Source organism: Asterias amurensis, chromosome 5 (genome assembly GCF_032118995.1).
Source record: "Asterias amurensis chromosome 5, ASM3211899v1".
Taxonomy (NCBI): domain Eukaryota; kingdom Metazoa; phylum Echinodermata; class Asteroidea; order Forcipulatida; family Asteriidae; genus Asterias; species Asterias amurensis.
The window spans coordinates 27,511,752-27,537,996 of record NC_092652.1 but is presented as its reverse complement, the minus strand read 5'-3'; the positions used below and the strand labels follow the sequence as shown (position 1 = coordinate 27,537,996).

At 38.4% G+C, this 26,245-nt stretch overlaps 2 protein-coding genes across 5 annotated transcripts in view; one reads left to right on the top strand and one right to left on the bottom strand.

Moving 5' to 3' along the window:
* Positions 1–400, bottom strand: part of LOC139937647 (protogenin B-like) — a 47,369-nt gene extending 46,969 nt beyond the window's left edge. For all 3 annotated transcript variants that reach the window (XM_071932890.1, XM_071932892.1, XM_071932891.1), the window contains exon 1: positions 110–400. In XM_071932890.1, coding sequence (XP_071788991.1) covers positions 110–185 — 76 coding nt within the window. In that variant the 5' untranslated portion in view covers positions 186–400. The remainder of the gene's footprint in view (positions 1–109) is intronic.
* A 2,230-nt stretch (positions 401–2,630) lies between these two features.
* LOC139937042 (polycystin-1-like) overlaps positions 2,631–26,245 on the top strand; it is a 34,149-nt gene continuing 10,534 nt past the window's right edge. Inside the window, exons 1-22 of one of the 2 annotated variants that reach the window (XM_071932003.1) lie at positions 2,631–2,758; positions 3,965–4,294; positions 5,973–6,209; positions 6,682–6,819; positions 7,312–7,481; positions 8,150–10,514; positions 11,212–11,355; positions 11,734–11,865; positions 12,603–12,794; positions 13,080–15,986; positions 16,509–16,704; positions 17,233–17,399; positions 18,048–18,266; positions 19,445–19,695; positions 20,018–20,248; positions 20,672–20,797; positions 21,435–21,543; positions 22,005–22,169; positions 22,628–22,704; positions 22,985–23,236; positions 24,209–24,302; positions 25,392–25,942. In XM_071932003.1, the coding sequence (XP_071788104.1) occupies positions 2,689–2,758; positions 3,965–4,294; positions 5,973–6,209; positions 6,682–6,819; positions 7,312–7,481; positions 8,150–10,514; positions 11,212–11,355; positions 11,734–11,865; positions 12,603–12,794; positions 13,080–15,986; positions 16,509–16,704; positions 17,233–17,399; positions 18,048–18,266; positions 19,445–19,695; positions 20,018–20,248; positions 20,672–20,797; positions 21,435–21,543; positions 22,005–22,169; positions 22,628–22,704; positions 22,985–23,236; positions 24,209–24,302; positions 25,392–25,942 (9,123 nt within the window). In that variant the 5' untranslated portion in view covers positions 2,631–2,688. Of the gene's footprint in view, positions 2,759–2,923; positions 3,051–3,964; positions 4,295–5,972; positions 6,210–6,681; positions 6,820–7,311; positions 7,482–8,149; positions 10,515–11,211; positions 11,356–11,733; positions 11,866–12,602; positions 12,795–13,079; positions 15,987–16,508; positions 16,705–17,232; positions 17,400–18,047; positions 18,267–19,444; positions 19,696–20,017; positions 20,249–20,671; positions 20,798–21,434; positions 21,544–22,004; positions 22,170–22,627; positions 22,705–22,984; positions 23,237–24,208; positions 24,303–25,391; positions 25,943–26,245 lie in introns of those variants that run through there. The other variant, XM_071932004.1, reaches the window with a different exon arrangement.

The following is a 26,245-nucleotide window of genomic DNA, read 5'->3' as shown; positions in this document are numbered from 1 at the left end:
TAACTCCTACCATGGCCGTTGACGACGGGCCGGAAGTCGTTTAACCACAACTAGTAAACTTAGACCGCAAACTACACGGCCAATCATGTCAACAAATGCGAGAGCTTACCTTTCGTAGTTTCAATTATCCAGGCAGTCACAAAAACCTGCACCGCAAATACTCCCAAATATGATCTCCCTACCATGCTGTTGGAGGACCAGAATGGTTCACATCTTTCGGTAGTTTATTTCGATCCATTCGCCACATCAATGAACTGTTATTCTGGTATATTTCACACGTGGGAGCTTGTTAACGAAGACTGTTCCTGCGCATTTTTTACACAAACATACCCACGTTCGAGATTGAAAATTACACGTGATTTGACTCGTACATGTTGTACGTTGTATTGTATAGTGCATGCATATATTGTGAAGGTTTAGCTTTGAATAATTTATGTACACACTGCGTACAAACACTACACACATAACGGTACGACTACGTGAATGAGATTTGCATACATGATGTCAGTACGGTGGCCTGGAAACGCCATAATGGGTTTATTGACCTACTTCTTGAGTTGCGTCATCTTCTTCTTCTTCTTCCTTTCAAGTGCTGCTTCAATAAATGAAGAGTACCACACTGCGGCTGGGCGCACGCGTGAAACCATGAGACCGTAAGCCCAATCAGGTGCAAAATATACATGGTTGTGTCCAAACGGGATCCAGTCAGTTAACGCATGTTCAAATTGTTTTAAATCTTTGTGTGAAAATGTAGAGATGAATGTTTAAAATTAATACGACTACAAGAAAAGGAAAATTTAATTTTGTTTTACAGTCCCAAGATCAACCGCCAGGATTCCCCTTTTCTTTCTTTAACTACACTGTGCTGGGGGAAAAAATTATAGAGAAGGGTGAGGACATTTATTATACTTTTCTAACATTCGATGGGGATGTTATATAGGTTTTCTCGGTCAATTTCAGAAAAAGAGCAGCCAATTTAACCACCAAGCTATTCTATTTCGCGCAAAATCGAATGCTACTCAAAAGGGTAATTCGATTTCGTTTTGGGATTAGTCAAATGTAATGTTGCGTCATTCGAATTAACAAAATAATCATTCAATTTAATAATTCATCAAAGCAGCATTCAAATTCGCAGACGCTTCTTGAGGCGTGTGTGTCACGAAAAAGAATGACGCTACGTTAAGTTAAACAGAGTGCTTAAGGAATTTGACTCGACCCAAAACGAAATTGAATGGCCGAATTCTGAATTTGAAACACAGTAACAACTGGAAAAGCAAAACAGCTTTAATTCGATCGAACGCATGAAAATTAAATTGACTGCTCATTTGCCGAATTTGACTGAGAAAACCTATAGTATAGATTGATGTGCTCAAAAATGACGAAAGGAAAAAAAAGTTGGAGTGGGAGCAAAAAGGAACAAATTACCTTTCTTTTCTTTTTTTAGAACAATATGCAATTATTGTAAACAACAGCTGGGTGCGCCCGATACCATAGATTAGTGACAAAATAAAAACAGATTTTCCAGGGCATCCTAATTGAATATCTCATTTCCAGTAGGCCTATAAAAAAAATTTGTTTACATCCCACCGACACTGAACTTGCATGGGCTGTTTGTTTAATAAGGGAATCAATGTGTGGTGAAGAGAGGCCTGCCGTCGATTTCACAAAGAATTAGGACTCGTCTTATCTCGAGTTAGGACGAGTTACTCGTCCTAACTTAGGATTAATCTTAAAGTCTTCATGCTACAGTGCAGGGTTAGGACTCGTCCTAAGTCATAAGATTAGTCTTAAGATAGGAAGAGTTTTGTGAAATCGACGGCTGGTTCTTGATAATTTTACCGAGACGAAGTCGAGGTAAATTATAAAGAACCAGGCCTCGGCGGGTTTAAACCACTAGTTGAAAACCGATTCAACATACTTTGATTCCCATTCATAAATAACTTTTCGGTCAAAAACATCATCACTTTTTATGAAAAAAGTAAAATAAATGCAAAAATTATAATTGTTAAGTGATTTCTTTCAACACAACACCCCTCCAGCTATGAAATGGTAAAGCCCTCCGCCGTCCTCGGGTAAACAACTCCTTATATAGACCTTATGCATTGACGTCATCCAGCGGCCATCTTAGTGGAAAAGCGGTGACGAAACAATCGAAACGCACAGATTTGTACGCACGGCACACAGGATTAGCCAATGTACCTCTAGGTAGGCGCCCTACTGAAATGACGTCATGTGCATAAGGTCTATATAAGGGAATGCTGTGCGCGTCGCGCGTTTCGCGTGATGTGGCACAACTGTTTCAGCCGTTGCATGCTCTCGACCAATAGGAATGAAGAAACTGTCTTAAGAATAGGTGCAAGGTCGCTTGTCACGAATTAACACCTTTTACCGGTCATAAACAAGGTTTATACACACCCACGTGACGCGCTCTCCACCAGGAGGAATAGCGAAACTGTCTGAGGTATTTATGAATGTTTATTTATTTGTTTTCATGCCGCTATCATAGAGCTATTTCTTTTATAATTATAGCTCTATGAGCTGCTATATCCATCGATCTACTTTGTTTAGATGTATGGACATGGCAGTGTGGCTGACGGGTCGAATAACTCTGGTTTTGGTCAGTGTAAATACTCCGCCAAACTTTCAACAAGTCAACGATTATGTCAGTGGCGTTGGTGACTTCCAACCATGGTTTCCCACCATTTTAAGGGGAGAATATTTCTTTTGATTTTGTTTTCTATTCCAGGGAGCCTGTTTGGTGAGTTTGTCGTGAAAGCGGTTTACCTAACGATTATTTTTGAGTTCTCAATTTCACTGAAATTACTGTTTTTAGAGTCAATGTATCCAGTCAGACGGTCACACACAGACTACAGTTTCCGAATGGCGGGTAAAAATAGCGCCCTCTTTTGGATTTGTCATACACCGCGCTGTATGAATGGTAAAAAATGGAGAAAGAATGAACTGACAGTGAGAGTCAGTGTCACATCGTGCTACCTCCATGGTCATAATGATTCAGTGGAGATCGTACTTCTTACATAGTCATAGAGCATGTAGGGTATCCATGCTGTTGTGTTGGTTTAGGTTTGATATATACACATTAGGCCCCCTACTTTCTGTTAATTAAACAGTGTTTTAACTTTTAGTTTTAGTTTTAACTTTTAATTAGGTCAGAATTCAGATAATGAGATAGATATTTTATGCCTTATTATTAATTATGCCATGGGCAGGTCGGGCAAGAAGTACAAGTACTACTACTAGTAGGAACCCCATGTCACAGTCATGGGGTGTACATTGGGCTGGCCACTCACATTCACAACTCATCAGCAAATAACACTAGCTCTAGTCTAGGTAGCTGACCCAGCAGCCTGGGCTGAGTGACTGGCACTGCATCATGGTGACAATGTGTAGTCATAGAGCATGTAGGGACAGTCTTTATACTCTATAAATGGTGTAGTGTACTGTAGGCCAGGAGGGTAGTAGGGTAGGTTTTATTTAATAATAATAGCGGAACGAACAACGGGAGACGATAGCAGAATGAACGTCATAGTTCTAGGAGTAGTTTTAGCACACTTCAAGTGCTTCATGTTTTTGTAGTTAGTTGGGCTGATGGTCTCTCTTTTTTTAACATTAGTCTAGCTAGGTTGGTTAGGGATAGCTACAGCCATACTTCAAAACAGTGACAACACTAGATTCTCGTAGGAGAACTCTGCGGTTTTTAACAGTAATTGTAATTGCTTGAGATTACGATTTTGAAAGTTCTCCACAAAAACATGAGTCAAATTTGAATAATTACGCATTTTGTATTCATCAATCAACAAACGCTGAGAATAGCTTGTAAAAAGTAGTAAGGAATTGATAAATAATTAAGAGATTTAAAAACATTTGTTCGTTGTGGCACATGGGGCCATAAATTGGCTGACATAATGTTAATAACGTCCTTATATTTGAATGTTGTATTCTTTAGATGCTTCTACGGATGAAACTTATGAGGGATGTTTCAGAGAAGACCCATCTCAACGAGAGTTTATTGTTGCCGGTGGTGACCATGACTTCAACAATGTCAACCCCAAACTTTGTAAAGCATTATGCAAGTCTATGGATTACCCTCACGCAGCCTTGCAACGAGGGTACATGTGTTTATGTGGAGAGACTGTTGGTACTCACAGTAACGGGTCCCAGTTTGGGTGTAACTTAAGATGTGCTGGAAGTCCAACTGATTTCTGTGGAGGAATGGACTTTAGTAGTGTGTACAGTACTTCAACATCAGTCAAAAGTGTCGTTCTTGTGGATCCAGGTAAAGACTTAATGATCAAAGGGTTACTTTGTTTTTATCTAATGCAAGGTACAGTCGTTTGACCAGTTCGGGATCACTTTTTGAATTCACATTGTTTTTTGTTGCAATCTCTTTGATATCTTAAACAAATTTTTTTAGCAGTTTACCTAAACATGTCATAAAACTCAGCAAGTATTCACTGACAAAAAAAGATTAGTTCTTTTGAAGAGGCTTTGAGAAAAATATCGTCACCTGTTTGACCAGTTCAGGATCAGTTGAATCTATTCTGAATCAGTAGAGTGCCCTTTATTGCAAACCCATACTCCCATTCATAGAACTGTCTCTCAAGGACACGAAACTTCAGAGGTGTGTTGGCATGGACTTGGACTTCCTTTCTTTAATGAATGTCATGCAAGTGTCCTCAATAGCAGCGCAAAAACCCAGCGACAAAACCTCAAAACAACAGCAAAGGCAAATGAAAAAGTGAAGCGAACCTAAAAAGCATTATTGACCCCTCCAAGTTTAATTTTCTCACAAAATAAAAAATCTACAAGAATTTGTTGAAGTAACGTTTCTCAAAATCAACTAAATAAACTTTCTACTGCAGTAGTATGATTTTACCATACTTAGTAAGTTAGTGCGGCACCATTTGACGCAATGAGATGTTGAGTGATTCCGAACTGGTCAAGGGTAAGTTGCCCCCCTAAAGAAGATTTTGGGATCTTCGTCACCTCAAAAAAACAAGATGACTGCACAGTATTTACAGGAATGTTTTTTTACACATTCTTATCATTTTACATAAATATTTTTTGCCCCGGCACTCCAATTCTAAAGGTAAGAAGTTTTAACAGTGTTTTTCAACCAACATTTTTAAACAAAAAAATGATAAATTTCGCAGACAACCTTCAGGAAAACAGCCATAATTTATTTGCTGATGATATTTGGCACCTTATTTTGGGTTTGTTGGTTTAATGGGTGTTAATCTTCACATTTATCAACAGAAATTGGTAATAATGAGAAGTGATATAATTATTTGGTTATTGCAAAGTTGAAGTGATCCCGAACTGGTCAATGATCCCGAACTGGTCAAATGACTGTAGTCTTTTCAGGTGATTTTGTAAGAATCTCTTAAAGCTGATTAGAATTAGTTAAATCTATATGTGTGGTTTTTTTTTTCCAACAATGTATTAGAGTCTCGAGGGTTCTAGTTTGTGTGTAAACTTTACATTTTATGTGTGCTTCAAGTAGTACATGTATAATCTTTAAATATAATGAGGTTCACTTCATGAAGATACACACATGGTGCTACCGCAAACCAAATATATATTGATACCTCACCATGCAATGCCTCAAATCATCATAGAGGTTCACTTTATTGAATGAAATTTGTCCTGATTGTTTTCAAATGTCATGGCAATCATTCAGGGCTTTAATCTACACAGAGACCACCCATGTAGTTCATTGCCTGTACAGCCCTGGTCTTGCAGACTTGCCTTGATAAACCCTGCCCTTAAGATTTTCCAACGGAAGTGCCATTTGCTAAAGGGAGATGACCGTGCCCTCAGTTATGAAATTCTAGGCCTGATTATTTGATTTGATTTCTTATCCACTTTTTGTATCTTAGCATTTGTCGTGACGCTTTGTCATTTGAAATTAAGTCAATATCAATTAAATAATCTGTTCCATAATTTACTTCAAGGTTACATTGTAGTCTTCAAGGAAGCAGTAATAGAGACGACACTAGAGGCTGGTTCAGACACTGCAGTCTATAGTTTTGACTTTGGTGATTCTACTGGTATCGCAGACTGGACACCAGGACCTCAACCTCATGTCTTCTCAGATGTTGGGGTGTATCTCGTCAAGGTCTGGGTCAAGAATGATGCATCTGGAGATCTAGAAGCAAGAAAAGAAGTCTACATAGAAGCTCCTATATCAGGTTTGTTATCATCGTGATTCTTAATAAGCTGGGTTGACCTCATACCATTATGACTTCAAGCTTTCATCCCACAAAAATTTCAACTTCCTTCAGGGACCAATTTCATAAAGGTGTTAAGCAGAAAATACTGCGTAGCAAATTTCTGTGCTAAGCAAAAATTAGTGGGCACCAGTCACAACAGTGTAAATTTTATGGACTTTTGGCTGGTAACCAGCTTTTCTTAGCAATATTTATATGTGCTGTTGCTTAGCAAGTTTTTGTGCTTACAGGCTTTATGAAATTTTGTACTTCAATTTTGTCATTTGTCTTCAGATATTTTTCAAATATTGATTGAGCTATTAAAAATATCCCTAACTAAGAGCGATTGTTCTTTTAGAACATTGTTGAAGTTTGTATCTGTTTAATGTAGACTCTGTATCTTTGAATTAACATGGGATTAATGTTTGTTTTTCTTTTCTTTGATTCTTATCAGATCTGAGGACGGTATGCAACTCTTTCATTGAGGTTGACTTTCCATTTGAATGCATAGGTCGTGTCGGACAGGGAAATAACATGGATGTAACATGGAACTTTAACGATGGTTCAACTGAAGTGAATATGAAAATTGCAGGTCAGTTTTTTAATATGTAAATGGCAGTTTCTTTTGTTTTACTAAATATTAATTTTGTAATAAAATTTTTTGATTGATGTATTGTACCCATGTAACTACACCGACTTCATGAAACTATTCAATTAAACTTGTGTGTGTAGTAAAGTATTTCAGGCTGTTTTGTATTATGCCATTACATTGTTTTTGTTAACCTGTCATAAGGATATCTACTTGACAAGCTTTATTTGTTTGAGATTCCTATGACCTCTTTGTGTCAAACTGATTGTCGTTTAGGTGAATTTTGCAATAGCACCATGTGAAAATCCCTTTTGAGTTGTTTTAGTTCTGAAAAGAACCAGTGGTTGAACACTACTCCAAAGAGATTTTTACATGGTGCTGCTGCAAACCTCATCTGAAAGTACTTCAACCATATAAAGTTTCAAATCCACCTGATAATTGTTTATTTGATACTGATTGATAAAATGGAAATATAATTGATTGATCGATTGACAGATGCCCAGCGTTTCTCAGTAGGATCACCAATCCCAAGACGTCTTGACAACATTGAACCTGCGTTAAACCTTCAAGGTGTGTATCTTATCCCAGCATTGGAATTCATGCAGGAGGCTAAGCTAGAAGCATGGGAGGTGTTTGCTGTCAAAGAAGGAAGAATTAAACTACAGGTGAGAGTCTAGTTGGTATGACACTACTCTAGAATTGGTAAGGTTGTGGGTTCAAATCCCGACCGAGTAATATGCCTGTGATTTGTTTTTACAGAACTCGGGAAAGTACTGAGTATACAGTGCTAACACACATCAGTGTAAAACCAAATTGAATACAGGTGAGAGTCTTAAACAGAATATGGGGCATCAAGCTGGCTCAGTGGTTTCTCACCTCTGTGAACCCCGGTTCGAATTCCATCTCAAACCAGAGCCTTATGATATGGTTTGGGTTTTCAGTACCCACCTGATGGGTGGGGTTTTCCCACCCAATTGGGGGTTTCCACCCGATTGGGGGTTTCCTCCCACATCAGAAACTGAACATTTCTTGTTTTCTATTCATCCTGTTTTTGGCGCTACTTATGTGCGGTTGGATTTGTAATAAAAAAAAATAATAAAAATCAATTGGGCCCGTATCTGTGTAAAGCATTGATTATAATTCTATGATCATGATTATAAATGGGGAACAGAAATTTGATAAAGCCTCCATGATTGTCAATGTTAAAGTAGATATTGGTTTACAAATCCAAGAAAGGTGAAGAATTCACTTGGTATATTTCAGTTCCTATCAGGAATCTTGTATGGTAGATTGTGATTGATATTAACCACACCTTGCCTTTTTATCTTTGTAGGTTTACAGACCGCTGTGCGATGAGAATGAGAAATATTGTCCACACAACAGAACCTGTATCACTAAGTACTTCCCATGTCCACCTGTCACTGAGACTCCATGTAAGGATAACTACACAGCGTTCTGCTTGGAGTCAGCGTCATGCCAACCTTTTCATACAACATACTACTTTGCAGAATCCAATTCAACATTCACCATTGCACCATGTGAGAATCAGACACAAAGCGTACAGAGTAATAATGGAACCACAAATGGAACTACAAATGGGACCATAAATGGAACAGTTAATGGAAACATTTCTTCCGATGGTCAAATCAAGATGTGCAACTATTCCGAACCATTTGTGAGAATGCCTCAACACTTCTTTTGGTCGTGTTCATCGGAAAGAAAGCAAAGATCAATGAGGATTCCTTATGGTGTCATTGGGCAGACCATAGTGTATCTTCAAGAAGGTTATAACATCTTCACTGTCAATGAAACTGATCGCTTCACAGTCCAGTCTCATGATTGGGTGGGGTTCGGACCCTACCAGCAGAAGTTCCCTGACTATTACCGGCAAGCAGCCTACCCACTAGTTGGAGAGGTTGCACATTTTCTAACTGATAATGAAACGGTGTTCTTCAAGGAGCAAGACCTGCTTTCCCAAGAGCGAGATGTAAGACGTGAAGATGCGGACCGGATGGATATTAGTTTCTACATCAGAGCACATGTCTCTAAACCATCAATGTCTTGGGTATCACATAGCTACAGTACCTCAGGGATGTTTGAGATTAACACCAAGTACAATAACTTACTTGGGAAGGAGGTTGAAGCATTACCTCAATGGATTGCATCCCAGTATAGAATACTCACCATACAAGGTCTTCAATTCACTCGTAATCTTGGTATCTACTATGCTTGCAATGATGAAGCCTACCCAATGTATGTTGAGATAACCCAAGGTACATACGTAAGATTCACTTGGACCTTTCCTGACAGCTCAACGAATACGAGTCTACCATTCTTAACGAATGATATCACGGATGGACCTGATGTGAAGACAACCGACACCCAGAGTTATCTCTTCTCAGTTATTGGTAACTATACAACTCATGTCAAAGCTTATAACAATGTGAGCTCTGTAGACATCATCCTATCAATTATCTCTAGGTATAGAATCACTGGACTCAATGGTACGATTGAGCTGTATCCTGGAGATAACACGACCAGTGAATGGAATACCATTCTGTCAGGTTGTTGGTTTAACTACAGTTCATTCATAATGAGCGGTAATGTCGTTCAGTACCAGTGGGATCATGGTGACGGATCAACATCGGGAGATTGGAGTTTTGACACGACTCATGATCATTTCTACCTTGATCCTGGCATCTACACTGTACTCATTAAATCAGACAATATAGCAAGTACTTTAGATCATACCTTTGATGTAACGGCAGTGAAACCTAACTACGTCCAATGCCAAGAATACACAACTAGTGAGATACAAACGCTGTTCTTCTGTGAGGTTACTTGGCATACTGGAGAAGGTTTAACCTTCAATTGGGATTTCGGTGATGGAGCTTCGGTCACTATTGAAAACACAGGTTTTATCTGGCATAATTATTCCACCTTCAATACCTATGATGTAGAGTGTACTATTAGTAACTACCCAGCTGTATCGGATATTCAATCTATTATTGTCCAAGACCCAGTGGAGGGAGTCATACTTCACAACAAGACTGACGTCCAAGCAACAGGAGATACTGTAGAGTTCATTGTAACATGGTCCAGAGGTAATGACGTCCATTTTGATTGGTATTTCGGTGATGATGGTGAAGACACAACCTCAGCACCCTCAGTAGAATATGTCTACACTAGGATTGGTTACTATAACGTTACCGTCAATGTCTCCAACATGGTCTCTTGGATGCTATCCGATCCTATCATAGTAGAGATTCAAGAGAGAGTAACAGACGTCGAGGCAGTAGCTCAAGATAATCTCATTTACACCCCAGTTTTAATCACCGCAATCATCGCTACCGGGAACAAAGTTTGGTATGACTACGTATTCGGAGATTCCTCAAACGTAACTCACCTCCTCAACTCAAGCTTCATTCACACCTACACCCTCCCAGAAACATACACGGTCACAATCCGAGCCTACAATAACGTGAGTGATGAATCAGCTACAACCTCGATCCAAATTGATGCTAGCATCAGTAGTACAGATCTGTTTCTCACCACTCCTCATATCAGAGCTAATGTATTAGAAGCAAGGTGTGTTGCTAATAATGGTAGTAACGTACTCATGACGTTTGACTGGGGTGATGGTACAGTATCCAGCAAGTATAATGCAGCCTTCTTCGACATTGGATCTGACTACACTGGTAAGTTAGCAATTTGTTGCAAATTTACATTTTGTTCAAACATCTTTATGCCACATATTATATCTCCTTGGAACCTTGCCTGGTGCATGTTTCCCTCCATCCTACAATCTAGAGTTTCAAGAGTAATATCAATTCCTACCTTAAAAAGCTCCCCTGCCCTATTTTCATCTTCTTCTTTTTTTCGTTTACCCCTTACCAAAAGTGGCCTTTTGCCTTGTTTGGACAAACTTGCATTACATTTTTGTTAAACCTTGAATGGTTGGATAGAAGTGATTGATTGCTTTTCTACTCTGAAAAGGCAAAGTGTTTTCAGGTGTTGAGCCTGCTGTTCCTGAATGAATCATTCACTAATGAAATAATTAAGAAAGTAAACGCCAATTATGGCTGTATTTACTACGGAATTCCGCACTTATGGCCCATAGAATTATAGAGAGTCTAATACTATGAGGCTCCAGACCAAGTTGAGATGTTAAAAGATAAGACAGGTCTGAATTGGCTGCAGCTGTGGCTGTTGCTAAGGGTGTTGCTAAGGACAACCTATAATACAGTGTATGCTTAGGTTTATATAATGCATGTTGACATGGTGATGTAGCCACTTCCGCTAATTCAGAAAGAAAAAACTTTCTTGTAATACGCTTACAGATATTTTTGATATTGAAAACTCAGCCATGAGATTATTATTGATTTGAATGCACAGATTCCCATACCTACCAATCTGAAGGAACCTTCAACGTTACCTGCTTTTCTGAGAACCCTTGGGCTAGTGGATTCACATTCCGTCAAGTCATTGTCCAGGAGGAAATTGTAGCTCTACTATTCCAACCGGAGGTCTGTGTTAAAGGTAAGTAATCTGATTGGTCTGATGCTTTGCCTCCATGCCCCCTGGCCACTGCCTTGGTGCCCCTCGAAATCTTCCAGTAGACATTTGCCTCATTGAGATAAACTGATTTATCTTCTCAAGATAAATTAAGCCTGGCCAAAGTCACCCATTTAATGGCACTGAACCCATAGGAATTATCTTCAAGATGATGGAGTGGAAAAAAAAACCCACTTGAATGCAATTAGGAAGGAACTGGAAACTCAATTCATATGCAAGGCTGGCTGGTTTTACAAAAAATGTCCAATATAATATAACATTATTTTACATTAACATTAATGTATATCTAACATTTTAATATTCAATAAATATAAACAACACATTGTACTGATTTTCCATCAGGTAAAATCTTTGACTTTGTGGTGCCTCCGTTTGTTGGTGATAGCCGAGATGTTTTATTATTCTGGGATTATGATGATGGTATGCAGTTTACTACAGACGCTTTTACTCATCAGTATGTTTACAGAGACGCAGGTAATAATACTTTTCCCAAAAATATATATTGACCTGGCGTTTTTACCTCAGCAGAGTTTTTCTCAAAGGCTAATAATGAAAACCTGTCTGTATTTGTTGTGTTGTCATAAAGCCTTCAAGAAAGACTCTACTAGGGTCAAAATATCAGGCCACTAAACCATATTTTGCATTTATATCACAGGTCATTTTGAATGGGAATCAGTTTGCAACAGCTAATTCTACTTTCTCAAAACATACATAGTAAACTATCCGCTTCAATTTGTTGAAATGGTAGAGAGTTACCCTAGAAAGCCATAAGTGCTGGGGTGGATTTCACAATGAGTTAGGACTAGTCTTATTTCGAGTTTGATATCTCTTAGGACTAGTTCTAAGTTAGGACTAGCCCTAACTCGTTGTAAAATCGACCCTAGATCTCCCAGCATGTATGACTGTAGCGTGTTAAATTTTGTTGTATTCTTCATTTTTACCATTTATGACAATGCTATTTTCAAATATTTGTTCATTACAAAAAGCTTTTTAGTTTTATGGGCATTCAGTCCAAGTGAGGTGAATAAACAGAATCTCACAATATCATACAAATATGTTAAATTTGAATATTTTTTTTTAATGGATTGAAATGATCACTGGATTCTTTATAATGCTACCAATGGAATTCATCTTCAAATCTTTTATTTGAAACTTGAATAAAGGGAACTGTTTTCATACTTTAAGTAAACATTGAATTTTTTAAATTTTAGGACATTATGAGGTGACTGTACGAGCCCAGAATCTTGTGAGTGAGTTCAGCATAATGCAGTTGTTTTATGTCCAAGAGCACGTCGTAGGTCTGATGCTGCTAGCTGACGTATACCCTGTCATCCCATCACAACCCATCCTCTTAGCTTGGGAGATAACGTACGGCACTGAAGTCGTCTTTACCATCGATCTAGGTAGGAAAACATTTTGTCAACATTTTATACCAGCAGGCCTGGAATTACACGGAGGCCATGGAGACCACAGCCTCTGTTGCCCCTGATCTTGGCCTTGGTGCCCCTTTTAGTTTCTCTAAGACTTTAAGGTTTTCCAATGTAAGTGCCCTTTGCAAAATGAAAATGGCCTTGCCCTCTTAAAGATAAAATTCCAGACCTGTACCAGTCGTGTCTTGGCTTTTTCCTGCTTTTTGGAGTTACACACCAAACTAAAACCAGAATCTTGTTTTGTTTTCTTCTATATAGGAGATGGCACAGAGCAGATATTTGAGCAGAAGGATGTTGGTAAAGTGTGGTCTGTAGAATACATCTACAGTGGTCCAGGGTCTTATGATATCACAGTTACAGCGTCTAATAAACTCAACTCATTAACAGTTTCAACAATTGCTTATGTTGAGTACGCTATAGAGGGACTCCGAGCGTATATCCGTGGTAATAAAACAACCCACACCGACCAATCAGCATTTATCCTTATCGAGATTCAGCAAGGTACTAATGTTGAGTATACATGTGATTACCACGATGGTTCCCATCCAATAGTCACCACTAAACTGTACTGCAAACATATGTTCATTGACATCGGGTATCATCTTGTGACTGTCATGGCAACTAACCATCTTAGTAGTGCTCTTGTTCTAGCCAACGATACCTACAACGTCCTCCTACCTCCTACTCCTCATCAGATTAAAGGACTCGCTGTCGGAGCTCCCCAAGCCGCTATTCAGGATCAGATGACCGTCTTCAGGCTAAACCGTTTCCGTGGTAACCGTTTTAACTGCACTTGGGATTTTGGAGATAATTCCACCATTTTGAAACTTGATCAGTATTTTGTTTACATTCCCATCAACCATACCTATAGTCAGATTGGTGAATATGTGATACAAGTGAATTGTACAAACTTCTTTCATCCTGAGGTCTTCGCAAGCAAAGTCATTATCGTTCAGGTACCTGCTAGTGGTCTTAATATAACAAGTAGGAAGATAGGCCAGTATGGTTTGGATCTTATTGTGAATATAAGTCTCATCACCGGCACTGATGTTGAGTCAGTATTAGAACTCAACAGTAGAAACTACACTTTTGTTATGAATGGATCATTTGGTCAAGCCATTATACCAGGAGGACACATTAATGAATCAGGCTGGCAGAATGTGAGCATTACAGCAAGGAATCTCGTACCTCCTGTACTAACTCTTCATGATCAGATCTATATAGAAGCTGAAATCTCAGGTATTGAAGTCTGGGCTGAGACACCATTTGTTGCTCTAGGAGAACCCGTCACATTATATGTGTCAATAGCCACTGGGACTAATGTTCTCTTAGAATGGCATTTTGGAACTAATTTTGTCATCACATCCACACTGAATGCAACAACAACAAAGAAGACGGACACCAAGCAGCATCTGTATCCAGCCTTGGGTCTGTACGCTGCTTTTGTCGTTGCTAGTAATGAAATCGGCATGATGACGCATACACCACTTCTCATTGCTGTTGAGGATAAAGTATGGGGGTTTAGTCTGACCACCGATACGCCGGTAAGATACCCCGATGGTAACATTACATTCAATCTCTACTGGGATACCCGTGTTCAAAAACTACCCACTAACGCCAGTATTACATTTGACTTTGGTGAATGGTTAAACCCTCTCCTTACAATAGATCTAGGAAGTCTTGACATCATCAATTGGATTGAGTACAATCTTACAAGAGGAACCAACTGTGATAGCCCAGAGGAGAGCATCAACAACCCTTTGTGTAGCGCCAATTTTACAGATGCTTTTGTAGATGGTCCGATTGTTAATTTCCTAACCCTCACCCATACCTATTCCCCTGGTATGTACCCGGCTGTTGTAACGGTTCACAACCTTGTTAGCCAGCAAGTGTTTACAGTTAAAGTCCAAACTGAAGTTCCAATCTTCAATTGTTCCATAACATCTCACAATGTTGACCGACCCGGAGTGAAATATGGCACACCTGGTGGAGGCCCAAATCAAAACTACTTCCCAGTTGAGTATCCTGTTCATCTAATGGCTCATGTCACGGAAGGTACTGCTGTGAAGTATATATGGCGATTCGGTGATGGTGTAGTCGAGTCAAGTTCAGATGCACACATTGCGCATCTATACACTGATTCAACCACTTTCAGCATACGTCTACTCACCATGAACATCTTTAACTTTGAGGATTCGTCAGCCACTCTGATCCTGCAGGAGAGTGTGATTGGGTTGTTTGCCGCTCACTCTGGCCCTGTAGCACAGTTTGAGTTAATCACATTGATTGTTTTTGCTGCTCAGCCTGGGACACAAGCTACTTACACAGTACAAGTTGGAAACTACAGCAATGTGTTAACGACACCAGTCATTAATGAAGATGCTGTTAAATCAGCTTTAGCCCTGATGAATCCAAACATCTTTCTTCCATTTGATCCGTACACTCATGCAGTCACTATGTATAATCTCACCTTTAATGCATCAGGAGACCATGAGGTTGTGATAACAGGTTCAAACTACGCCTCGTCCCTCAGCGTTACGACTCTCCTTCCTATTACTGACGATCCATGTAGACTACCTCATGTTGTAATCCATGGAGGGAGTAAGAATATCTCAAACCCTTGGCGAGTCAAACGCAACCAGCTCATCATCCTGGTTTCAGAGGTCACATTAGACTGCGCATCCACTATGAGGGCGCTGTTCCAGTGGGATGCATACGTTGTCTCATACTTCAATGATAAACCTCTTCCTGCTAACCAGCTCTTTGGATACGGGTTATCAGCTAGCGTCAAAGCAACCAATGCTGATTTGGTTATACCACGACGTACTCTAGATTACAACACTTACCTCTTACAGTTGACCGTCACTATGGACAACGATGCCAAAGTCCTGAATAAGAATCAGACCTTCATAGAGGTCATGCCCTCTGACCTTGTAATTAGCATAATCGGAGGTAGTGCAGTGACCATAAGCTGGAATGAAAGTATCTCATTAGACGCGTCCAAGTCCTTTGACCCTGATGAGATGACCTTGAAGGATAGGCTAGCGTCTGGAAACCAAACTACTCCACTATATAAGAATGATCCCATAATATTCTCCTGGTACTGTAGACTTCAAGATGAGATCTTCCAGTTTGAGGAAGGATTCATTGCTCCTAACCCAGACAGTAAGTGTACCTTTTAATTATTCACTCAAAATATTAGTAAATTAAAGTTTTTTATAAATCTGATGAATTGAAAAATTATCCCCAGGATTGTTTCTTCATTTTTCTGAAGGGGCCATCCAGTTTTTATTTTCCTTGTAAAGATGATTTCTTTATGAGTTCAGGGATTTTTCAAAAAGGGAATTAAATTGAGGTAATTGGAATGTGTTTTTCTTGACGCTGTAATTTACACGTTTTGGCTGCAATTCGCTAGCTTTTGCAAGGGGGAATTCTGAGTAATTTTTTGGTTAGTATGTTCCTTTTGTCTGCACGTATTTTACCGCTTAATGTGACAATAACTCTCTCAGTAGTAGTTTGTAAAATTTATCAAGGACATATTGCGATAGACAGGTCCCTCCTCAAAGAAAGAGATTCGGACCATAAAACAAAAAGAAACTGAAAAATGACCTTTGTATTAATAATGTCATTTGTGCAGCTTTTACAGGTTTGATCAAATCTTTGTTTCCATTTGTCTTAATTGATCAGATCCCGGTTGTCTTGGTGATGGTCCTGATGTAACCATAGCAACAGGGACTTCATCTTATAACATCCTATTGGAGAATCTTACAAGGAGTAGTCAGTATGTGTTTGGTGTCGTAGGTAGCAAGGAGGGACGAGATGCTCAATACTTCATTCAGACTGTTAGAGTCATCCACAGTGAGCCTCCAAAACTTCAAATCAGGTGAGATGAGATTATTGTAACAACTTTATTATTATTTGAATATACATTCAACAGCAAAATTAGCGTCAATTTGGATGAATAGGGAACAAGAAGAAATGTTCAGTTTAGATGTGGGAGGAAAACCAAAATGGGGAAAAACCCCACGCAATCAGGTATGGAGTGAAAACCCGATCCACAAGCAAGGCTCTGGTCTGAGGTGGGTTTCGAACCTGGACCCCACAGAGGTGAATGGCAGGATAAAAAATACTGGGCCAACCTGATCCTCTTTATTATCCCACTCTGGGGAAATTAGAACTGGTTCATACTTCTTTCTGGTACGGCTATGTTACTTTATTTTTTTTCCTTAGAGCAACTGGTTCATACTTCTTTCTGGTACGGCTATGTTACTTTATTTTTTTCCTTAGAGGAACTGAATGAAAAAACTTGATCTCACGCTGGTTCTTCTCATAACAATCATTTCGCAAGATGTTCAGAGTTTTATAGCCTGAAAACCAACTCATAATATTTTCTTGACTTTCGCCCTTTTAGATGTATCCGTAACTGTGGATATAAAATAAATCCTCAGAAACGATTAGCCTTAGAAGTGGAATGCGTTCAATGCTGGAATACTACTGAAGAGTTGGAGTATACATGGAATGTGACAAGTCTAGGATCTGAACAGAGTGGATTTCAGCAGGATGTAGAAACAGTCACTGGTAAATAATGCTTATTTGTTATCCCACTTTTAACCATCAATGTTAAACCCAGTAAGTCTTGTTTCTAACCATCTATTGCTTCTCTGCATCTCTTGTTATTTTCTGGTATGCTTTGACCACTTGCACCAATGTCACATAACTGTCGGCTCACTCGCCAAAGTCAAATTGCAAGTAAAAATTAAGATAAAAGTGTAAATGTTTGCCTAAAGTGCGCTGTATAACTTTTGGGGACATTGACTTTCAAAATAGCACAACCAAGATTATTGTAATACTATTCAGTGCTTTTCTGATTCCTATAGAAAGAAATTCACAGGTATACTACTCGGATGGTATATAATTGGTTTATTGTTGACAAAATTACATTGCAGACAAAACAGGCTGAATTACATGACATTGACGATATTATTTACATAAAAAGAAGCAATATTTAAGTTCAGAACAGCTGAGACTAAAAAATAACAGAAATGCACACTAACAAAAATCAGTTAGCATGAGTAGATTAATGAGAAATATCAATTTTGATTAAGTGTACTACTGGGTGAAAGTAAAACCCACAAAACAAATTATTAACTGGAGAAAATGATATTTACAAGGAATAATATTGTAATTTTTTTTTAGATGATCTATTTTTGTATTTTCAATTCACAGGAAGCAAAGGTCCGTACTTCATCTTGAGACCATCTTTATTTCTCCTTCATCAAGACTCAAGATTCTCAGTAGGAATTACCGTCTATAACCGTCAATTACAGTCATTTGGTTACTCAGAATACCAGTATGTGATTGGAGAAGTACCTGATAGAGGGAGCTGTAGCATTACACCAGCTGAAGGTGTAGCTCTTAGTACACAGTTTGTTATCACATGTACAGGTAGGTACAGTTTGAGGTCTCTGGGGGCCATCTGTGATCAGACCTGACTGCAAGCCACTGAGGCCACTGAATTAAGCGGCAGGCCACTAAACTCATGACTGGATAAATCCGACATTCTTGTGTTTCTTTCAATGGAATAAGAACATCACTTTGATGTTCAAATGTTGACTTTGAATAATCTGATAAATGTCTCTCCGTTCTGTTGAGTATTGAAGTACACTTACCCATAAGACATGTAAGACAATGGGAGACTTTGGAGCGCTAGGTGGTAGCAGACTTACAAGGTAAATTTCCATTGTTTACGTAGTTCTTAGCATGCGCACACTACCGAGAACAATGGATTTTTCCCGATAAGTCTACTGCCACTAAGCGTCCCAAAAGTCTCCCATGAAAAACAATTTGTCTATGATTGCCTGTTCAAGTAAAATGTTTTGATAGTAAAAACAGTCCATTGGTCCAGTAAAACTTTTGACCTACAAGCCGTGCGATCTTGTGGACTACTCTCCTAAATTCAAGCTCTGGACCTAAACACAATGTCATGGAGCTGCCTATGCAGAAAATACTTGGCTAACATTAAAGCTAAAATGCTTTTTGCTTATCAGTTTATTTGTGCTTAAGCAACTCTATGACGTTTGGCCAGGCTGGTTTGTTCACTAAGGTTGTTGCTCTTAAATGGGTCTGGTTACATTGATTAGCATATAACTGGTCAACCAATCCTGAACTGGATTAGATAATGGTTTGCTACTCTGATTAGCATATAACTGATGAACCAATCCTAAACTGGATTAGATAATGGTTTGCTTCTCTGATTAGCATATAACTGATGAACCAATCATAAATTGGATTAGTTGTTGGCTCACTACCCAATTAGCATGTAACTGTGCCCTTCTTGAAGATTGCCTGGAACTGGTTGCCTGTAAAGTGCCTTGTGTGACACGGTCCTCGGTACATTTTTTAAACAATCATTTCATTGAGTAAGCTTGAAATAAATGAGATTAGTAATATTCTGGTTTTAGTTCCCTTGACATTGATATTTGGTAAGCATTGTTTACTCGTTGCTTTCCCAAGCTCTTAATGATGCGTTTATGAAATCACTGTAAACCCAACATCAATACTGCAGGAAAAGACGACAGGTTTTTCATGACTTTGATACCATAGTCTTGTTTATTTCTCATCAGGTTTTCACTCCGCTGAGTTGCCTCTTCATCATGAGTTTCTATACAGTACTGGAAATGAAGATGTAACTAAAGTGACTGGAGCTGAGACTACACCTGATGAGATGTTTACATTACTGTACTACAGCCCAGAGGGAGTGACTCCGCCCATGACCTTACCGATGGGTGTGGCTAGTAAATCCTACATGGTAGAGATTCATATTGAAGTGACGGATTCATTGGGTATCGGTGTACATCAACGACTTCAAGTCAAAGTAAGTAATCATAAAGTAACCTAGAATTTAAATTGATTCAGGGGCCCATTCACAAAGAGCTATGATTGATGTTCAGATGAGTGGCAAATATCCCCATAGTGATCTATATTATGACATGACACTTTGCTTTTAGCATTAAATATATACACATCTTGAGATCAATCTTAGCTTTTTCCTGAAATTAGCCCCAGATGTATTTTGGCATTTACTTCTCATATCATAATAAAGTTGTTGCCATTCTGGATCGATGATACTCTGCAAAGTGAACGTTCTACATCAACATGTTTTTATGGACTAAGTTTCTATTGGTTTTATTCCTCAGGTACTACCTCCAGATGATAGTAAGCTAACTACAGAGCTAACTGCTCTGAGCGAAGGCTCTACATCGACACTCGGTCTATATCTTGAGAAGGGAGACACCCAGTCTGCTACTAAGCTCATTAATACTTTAGCTTCAGTTCTTAATGAGAACACTGGGGAACAGTCAGAAGGATCTGGACTAGATGATGAAGATGTAGACCAAGATGCAGATTGGTTACTGCAAAAGGAAAACGTAAGTTACCTTAATACCCCTGAGAAAAGCTTACAGATCTATCAGAAAAAAAGATCAAAGACATTACGCTGAAAAGTATATTTTTAGATTTTATGAAAAATGGGTTAGATATTTTTATTTAATTTGTGTTTCCACCTTAATTCAAAGGTGTAAAATAAACATTACTAACTGCAAAATAAAAAAATAAAACTTCAATTGAAGTGTGGGGCACACAGTAACAGAAAGCAGAGATATTAAACCACAAATGTATTGAACATTCAATTTCAGCCTTTTATTTTAAATTTTATATACATTTATTTTGTTTGTTTATTGTTTTATTATTATTATTTTTATTTTTTTCGGGGGGGGGGGGGGGCAATTTAAGTACCTCTCTCTTAAAGTAACAGAGAATGTATTATTATTATTTGATTCTTTCCTTAACAGGTGCGATTCAAACTAGTGGAGAAGCTGTCTGATATAAAGATACTTAACTTGGATATAACTAAACAAACTTCAGCTGCTATGACTCAAGCAATCTATAACCCAGATGAAATCTCATTAGATACTCAGGTAACTACATCTAGTATCTCTCTGATTATAACAACCAAGAACCATTTTCCATGTTGCACCTGTAACTGGTATCCTGGTAATTGTTGCTTAGCAGAAATATTGTAGGCAATATTTCTCCTTATGCATCTCCATGAATTTGGACCCTGGTGGTTAAATAACTCTGATCGCCTCCTTTCTTAAAATTGAGAGATGGCAACCCCCCCCCCCACCTGTTCAGAACCTTCCTGTCCTTCCTTTAAAGCCATTGGACCCTTTCGGTAAACAGTATTGTCCAAGGCCCACACATCGTGTATCACAACTTCTATATCAAAAAACAAACCTGTGAAAATTTGGGCTTAATCGATCATCGGAGTCGGGAGAAAATAACGGGAAAAACCCACCCTTGTATCCGCGCGTTTTGCCGTGTCATGACATGTGTTTAACATAAATCCGTAATTCTCGTTAACGAGAATTAATATTGTTTTACTGTTTTCTCAAAAAGTAAAGCATTTCATGGAATAATATTTCAAGAGAAGTATTTCACCACTACCTTCTGTAAACCCTGTAAGTTATTTGTAAATCTGTGAACTTTTTTTTTTTTTTCTGTACCGAAAGGGTCCAATGGCTTTAAACCTTTATTTATTATTGACTATTTCAGGTTTTAGCAGCGGATTCATACCTGAGTATGATTGATATCTTAAAGGATGAATCAAGAGAAGGAACTGGCATTGATGTTATTGAAGACACTTCAAGAAACTTCTACTCAGGTGAGAAGTCAAAACAAGTTTTTAGTTTCTACAATTAGTTTTGATCTCGTAAATCTGAAATCCGTTGAGTGAAACCGGTGTTAAACAGTGATTTGTTTGACCAATGACCGATTGAGCATAAACTTTCACAGGTTTGTTATTTCATGTGTATGTTGAGTAAAATAAGCACAGATACTTGTCTCTGACAATTTCCAATATTGCCAGAATGCTTTCAGTAACATCTGAAGCTTTGCATAGTTTGGGATATACAAGTAACTGCAGGTTTCAACTCTGTAAAAATAATCTCTTCTCTGAAGAAGTGATGTTTCTGAAAAAACTGGAGTCGAGTATGTTGGGACTCAACATTTCAAGCAGTATATTCTGTTTGACATCAGGAGAAAGGAAAGAGTATCCTGTACGAAAAGTCAAATCCCCGGTCTCTCACTAAGCTTTTTTTGTCTTATCCGATGACACAATTTTAGGAGCGTCAAGTTTGCTTCAAGCAGCAGCAAGGCAAGTACAAAGCTTCTATAAGGAACTAGAAGGTGATCCTAAAGAATGGGATAACTTCTGGAATTCTGAAGGAGCTTCTTTTAGTAATGTGACCTACCCAGAGACTGTAGCTCTGACACTCAGCAAAAGCTCAGGTAAGTTTAGGATTTGTGAATGTAAAATTGAGAGAAGATCGAAAATGGCCAATTGAAATTGAAGTTGAAACTGACTACAATAACAATAACTCTCATAGCCTGTAGGCTGAATTAATTTATTTGTAAACAATTAACAAACTTTAAAAGAAATTTTCAAAAATAAAATTGGCCTGACAGCCATAGTTCATGTGCAAAATTCTTGTTTAAAAGTGAAGTATTCTTTAAACTGCTCAGAGACATTTCTGAGACGGGTGTCTGATTTTTACCTAAAAATTTAACTACCACATTACAGCTGACTTCTTCAATCATACAGAACTGTCAATGGATTTTATTCTTTTAAATTGTAAAATCAGACGTATTAATTTGAAATATGGCTTGTTTTTCATGTTTGTCATTAGAAATGTAGAACATTCCTAAGTTGTAATAATTATTTTTCCTGTCTTGTTTCTCTCTGACAGATACAGACGTTGATTTGAGTGTACCAGACATTGATATTATAGAGCAGGAACCATGGGTGCCGTATCAACTCCAAACGGTAAACAAACAAACAAACAAACACCCCCACAAATATGACTGTTATTAAAAATACTTCAAAATAGTCTGTCAGAGGAACTCTTTTCCAGAGACAAGGGCCTAATTTAATAGGTTTGCCAAGCAAAATGAGCAGGAAACCAGTCACTAGATTTAGAATATCCATAAACAGTTATACTTGTCAAATCAAATACTTGCTTGAAATAGATTATTGTGTTCAGTTTTGTCCGGTAAAGTCTCTGCTCTCCTTAATAATGTTGTCTTATTTTGATTCTTTCTTCCAGAGCCGTAACGTAACCAAGAAAGTCTTTGCCATAATTGATGAAGTGTCTACTACAATCTTAAGCGCTAAGGTTCCTGGTGAGCTGGCTACGAAGATTCATACAGATGCTATACTCCTTATGCTTCAACGAGAAAACCTTAGAGACCTCAGCGTAAGATTCTACCATGTTGAGGACGGTGCTTGGTTTAAGATACCATCAGAAGCTATGGCTGAAATTGCTGGGTCTTATGGTCAAGATGACATCAGTACACAGGTAGGCATAGGGATTCAGGTCTTGAACTTCACTCTAGAAGGGGCATAGTAATTGTCTTCTGATAAGGGGCACTTCGATGGGGGAAGGTCAATTTGTATTTGAACTTTGCAAAGGGCACCACAGCAAAAGCACAGGGCACCACGGTTATTGCTGTGGTGCCCAGGGTTAATTGGATGCTTGGGTGTACGACCATTAAATTAAGATTACTTGTTCATTGTTGAGATGATGGATTTGTTTATTAATTGTAAACACACTGTACATTTGAGGGAAGTGTAAAAGGTAAACTGTTTTGTGTATCCATAAGGTGATATGGGTGATATCAAAGAAAGACTTTAATAGTGAACTTGTGGGTAGAAACGTGTATAAAACTCATTTAGAGAAGTGTTGATGGTGAGAAGAACTGGTGTGGTCTTGACGTCTTGAACAGTGTACTCTGCTCCTCTTTATTGAACTGGTGTGGTCTTTATGTCTTGAATAGTGTACTCTGCTCCTCTTTATTGAACTGGTGTGGTCTTGCCGTCTTGAACAGTGTACTCTGCTCCTCTTTAGGAGAATGCAGATGAGCACAGAGTACACTGTTTGCAATGTCCAAACTACCTCAATTCTTTTCAGAACATTTCTCCCAGAGAGTTGTACACATGGTTGTACCCACACATTGACTACTAAATTGTTTCTTAATATCCACATCATGCAAAGCTAAAACATCTCTTGCTTTTTTTTTTATAAACTACTTTTCAAGAAGAGAAGGGAGCATCAGTTTTTTAAAAAGAAGAAAATAATATTTATTTAGTGTAGAAGGTTTTAAACCATGTTGAGTTAGATTTCTTTTACTTGTTTGATTTAAGATCCATGCGCCTGGGTTTGTGGTTTTTTGTTGTCATAAAGTATTTGGAACAAGAAGTTTGACTCATGCATAGAAATTTGGGGTTTGATCTCGCTTTTATCCATTCCGTTTTATTTTTTATTTTGTAGGTTTTAAGTTTGTCCGAGAACCCTTACTCCTGGCATCTAAGTGCATCTGAAATCAAGACATCTGTGATTGGTCTTAGTCTTAAAGATGACAATGGTAAGATGACAGCAGTGCCTTGTAGGAAATAGTTTACAAAATGCAAATAACAATTTGGGAAACAACGACTACAGTCAAGGCAGTCAGATGCTCCAAGTCAACTTCCTAAACATTATTTTGGTCACAACATGAACTTTCAGAAATGTCATTGTAAGGACATGTGGTATGTTAAGAGTAACTATAAATATAAATATAAATAGTAAACTTGCTGGTACAACCATGAGTAAAATCTCTTTTGAAGGTGTGGTGGCTCTGAATGTCATTCTCCTGAAGACGAGCAGTAGGCCTGGGCGAATTATTTGAATATCCGGTTAATGGCGAATAGGTTTTCCTATCCGTAACCGCGAACGCCTTTTTTTTCTTAACCGGATATCCGCATAGGGTGCGAATACCTATTTATAAACCGGATAGTTCTGTAATTACAACCAAGTAACCGGATATTCTATTAATATCCGAATATCCGTGGACGTCGGGCGACAACTGATAGGAATGTTTTGTCTGAATCCTTGTGAAACTTCTATTAAGACGGCATAAAACAGCATAAATTAAGTATTTAACTATGCTCACGTCCGTGAAGAGTTAAAACAATGACATTTCTGACGTAATTTGTTCAAAGATTACGAAAGTTTTCCTTCACGTAGAGTCAATCACGATCAAAAGAAAAAGCAAATCGCCATCTTTAAATTAGATCCGGTTATTTTTATGAATGAACCGAGTGACACTGTCTAAAACTAATATCAATCCGCCCATACGATCTCATTCACAAACGAACAGCGCCCTCTAGCGGCAAAAAAAACTATTCGAATATCCGCTTAATTTCGGATAGTTGGCCAGCGGTATCCGAGTATCAAAATTTCACTATTCGCCCAGCACTAACAAGCAGAGTATACTGTTCAAAACGTCGAGACCAAACCGGCTCTTTTCAGAGCCACCACTCCTTCATAAGAGATTTTACTCATGCTTGTACCCGCAAATTTACTATTCATAGTTAGTCTTATTCTCCACACCATGCAAAGCTTCAAACACCATTTATGTGATATGTTGTAATTAATAGAAATGGGGTGTTTTTTTCCCCGTTTTTTTTCTTAGGTGAGGAGTTGATTGTGACTGACCTTTCCTCTAAGATTGAGATGTTAATTCCAAGAGGTGATGATAGCTCCATCCAGTTTGATTCAATGAAAGCCTCTAACATTAAACTTCTCTACATTCATTTCAATGTGACTGAGAGTCATAGTTCCATTCATATTGATATCTATCCCGATGAGACACTTCAAGATGTTCCTCTAGATGCGTTCATCCGCTATGGTTTCTACCCCACATTGGAGGAATATGATCTTAAGATCACACTACCCATCCCAAAGGAACATCTCTACTCATCAATCTTCAACCAAACCCAAAACCTAACAACCAACCCCTATACATGGTTCATTCCTGAGAACATGCTGTATGCTGTTGGGGCGTATTACTTGGGTGTGAGACCCCTAACTGGAGATGAAGAGGAACGCAGATCTCAAGGAGGTGGGAATAAGACTGATGTAGAGGTTGAGGAGATTGAAGTAGACATGAATGTCAAGATTTATACAGCAAGATGTTTGTACTGGTCAACTGTGTATGAGCAATGGTTTCCACATGGATGTGAGGTGAGAATGAAACCCTGTTTATACTTCCTGCGAATACGAAGCAAATTTTTACATCACAGGGCATCGCAGCGATGTTTCGCAGAAGTTCTGCACATGTCTACTACGCAAAAATATTTGTTGTGAATTGTTACGTCAAAATTTGTATCGCATTTGAATTTGCAGGAAGTATGAACTGGGCTTATGGCTGTTAGCAGCAGCAATGTTAAGGAATATGTCTTATCATTGATCTATTGCCATAGCTACTGCCAAAGCCATTCTTGCAGAGATGACTAAACAGGAGTTATTGTTTATGACTACACCTTT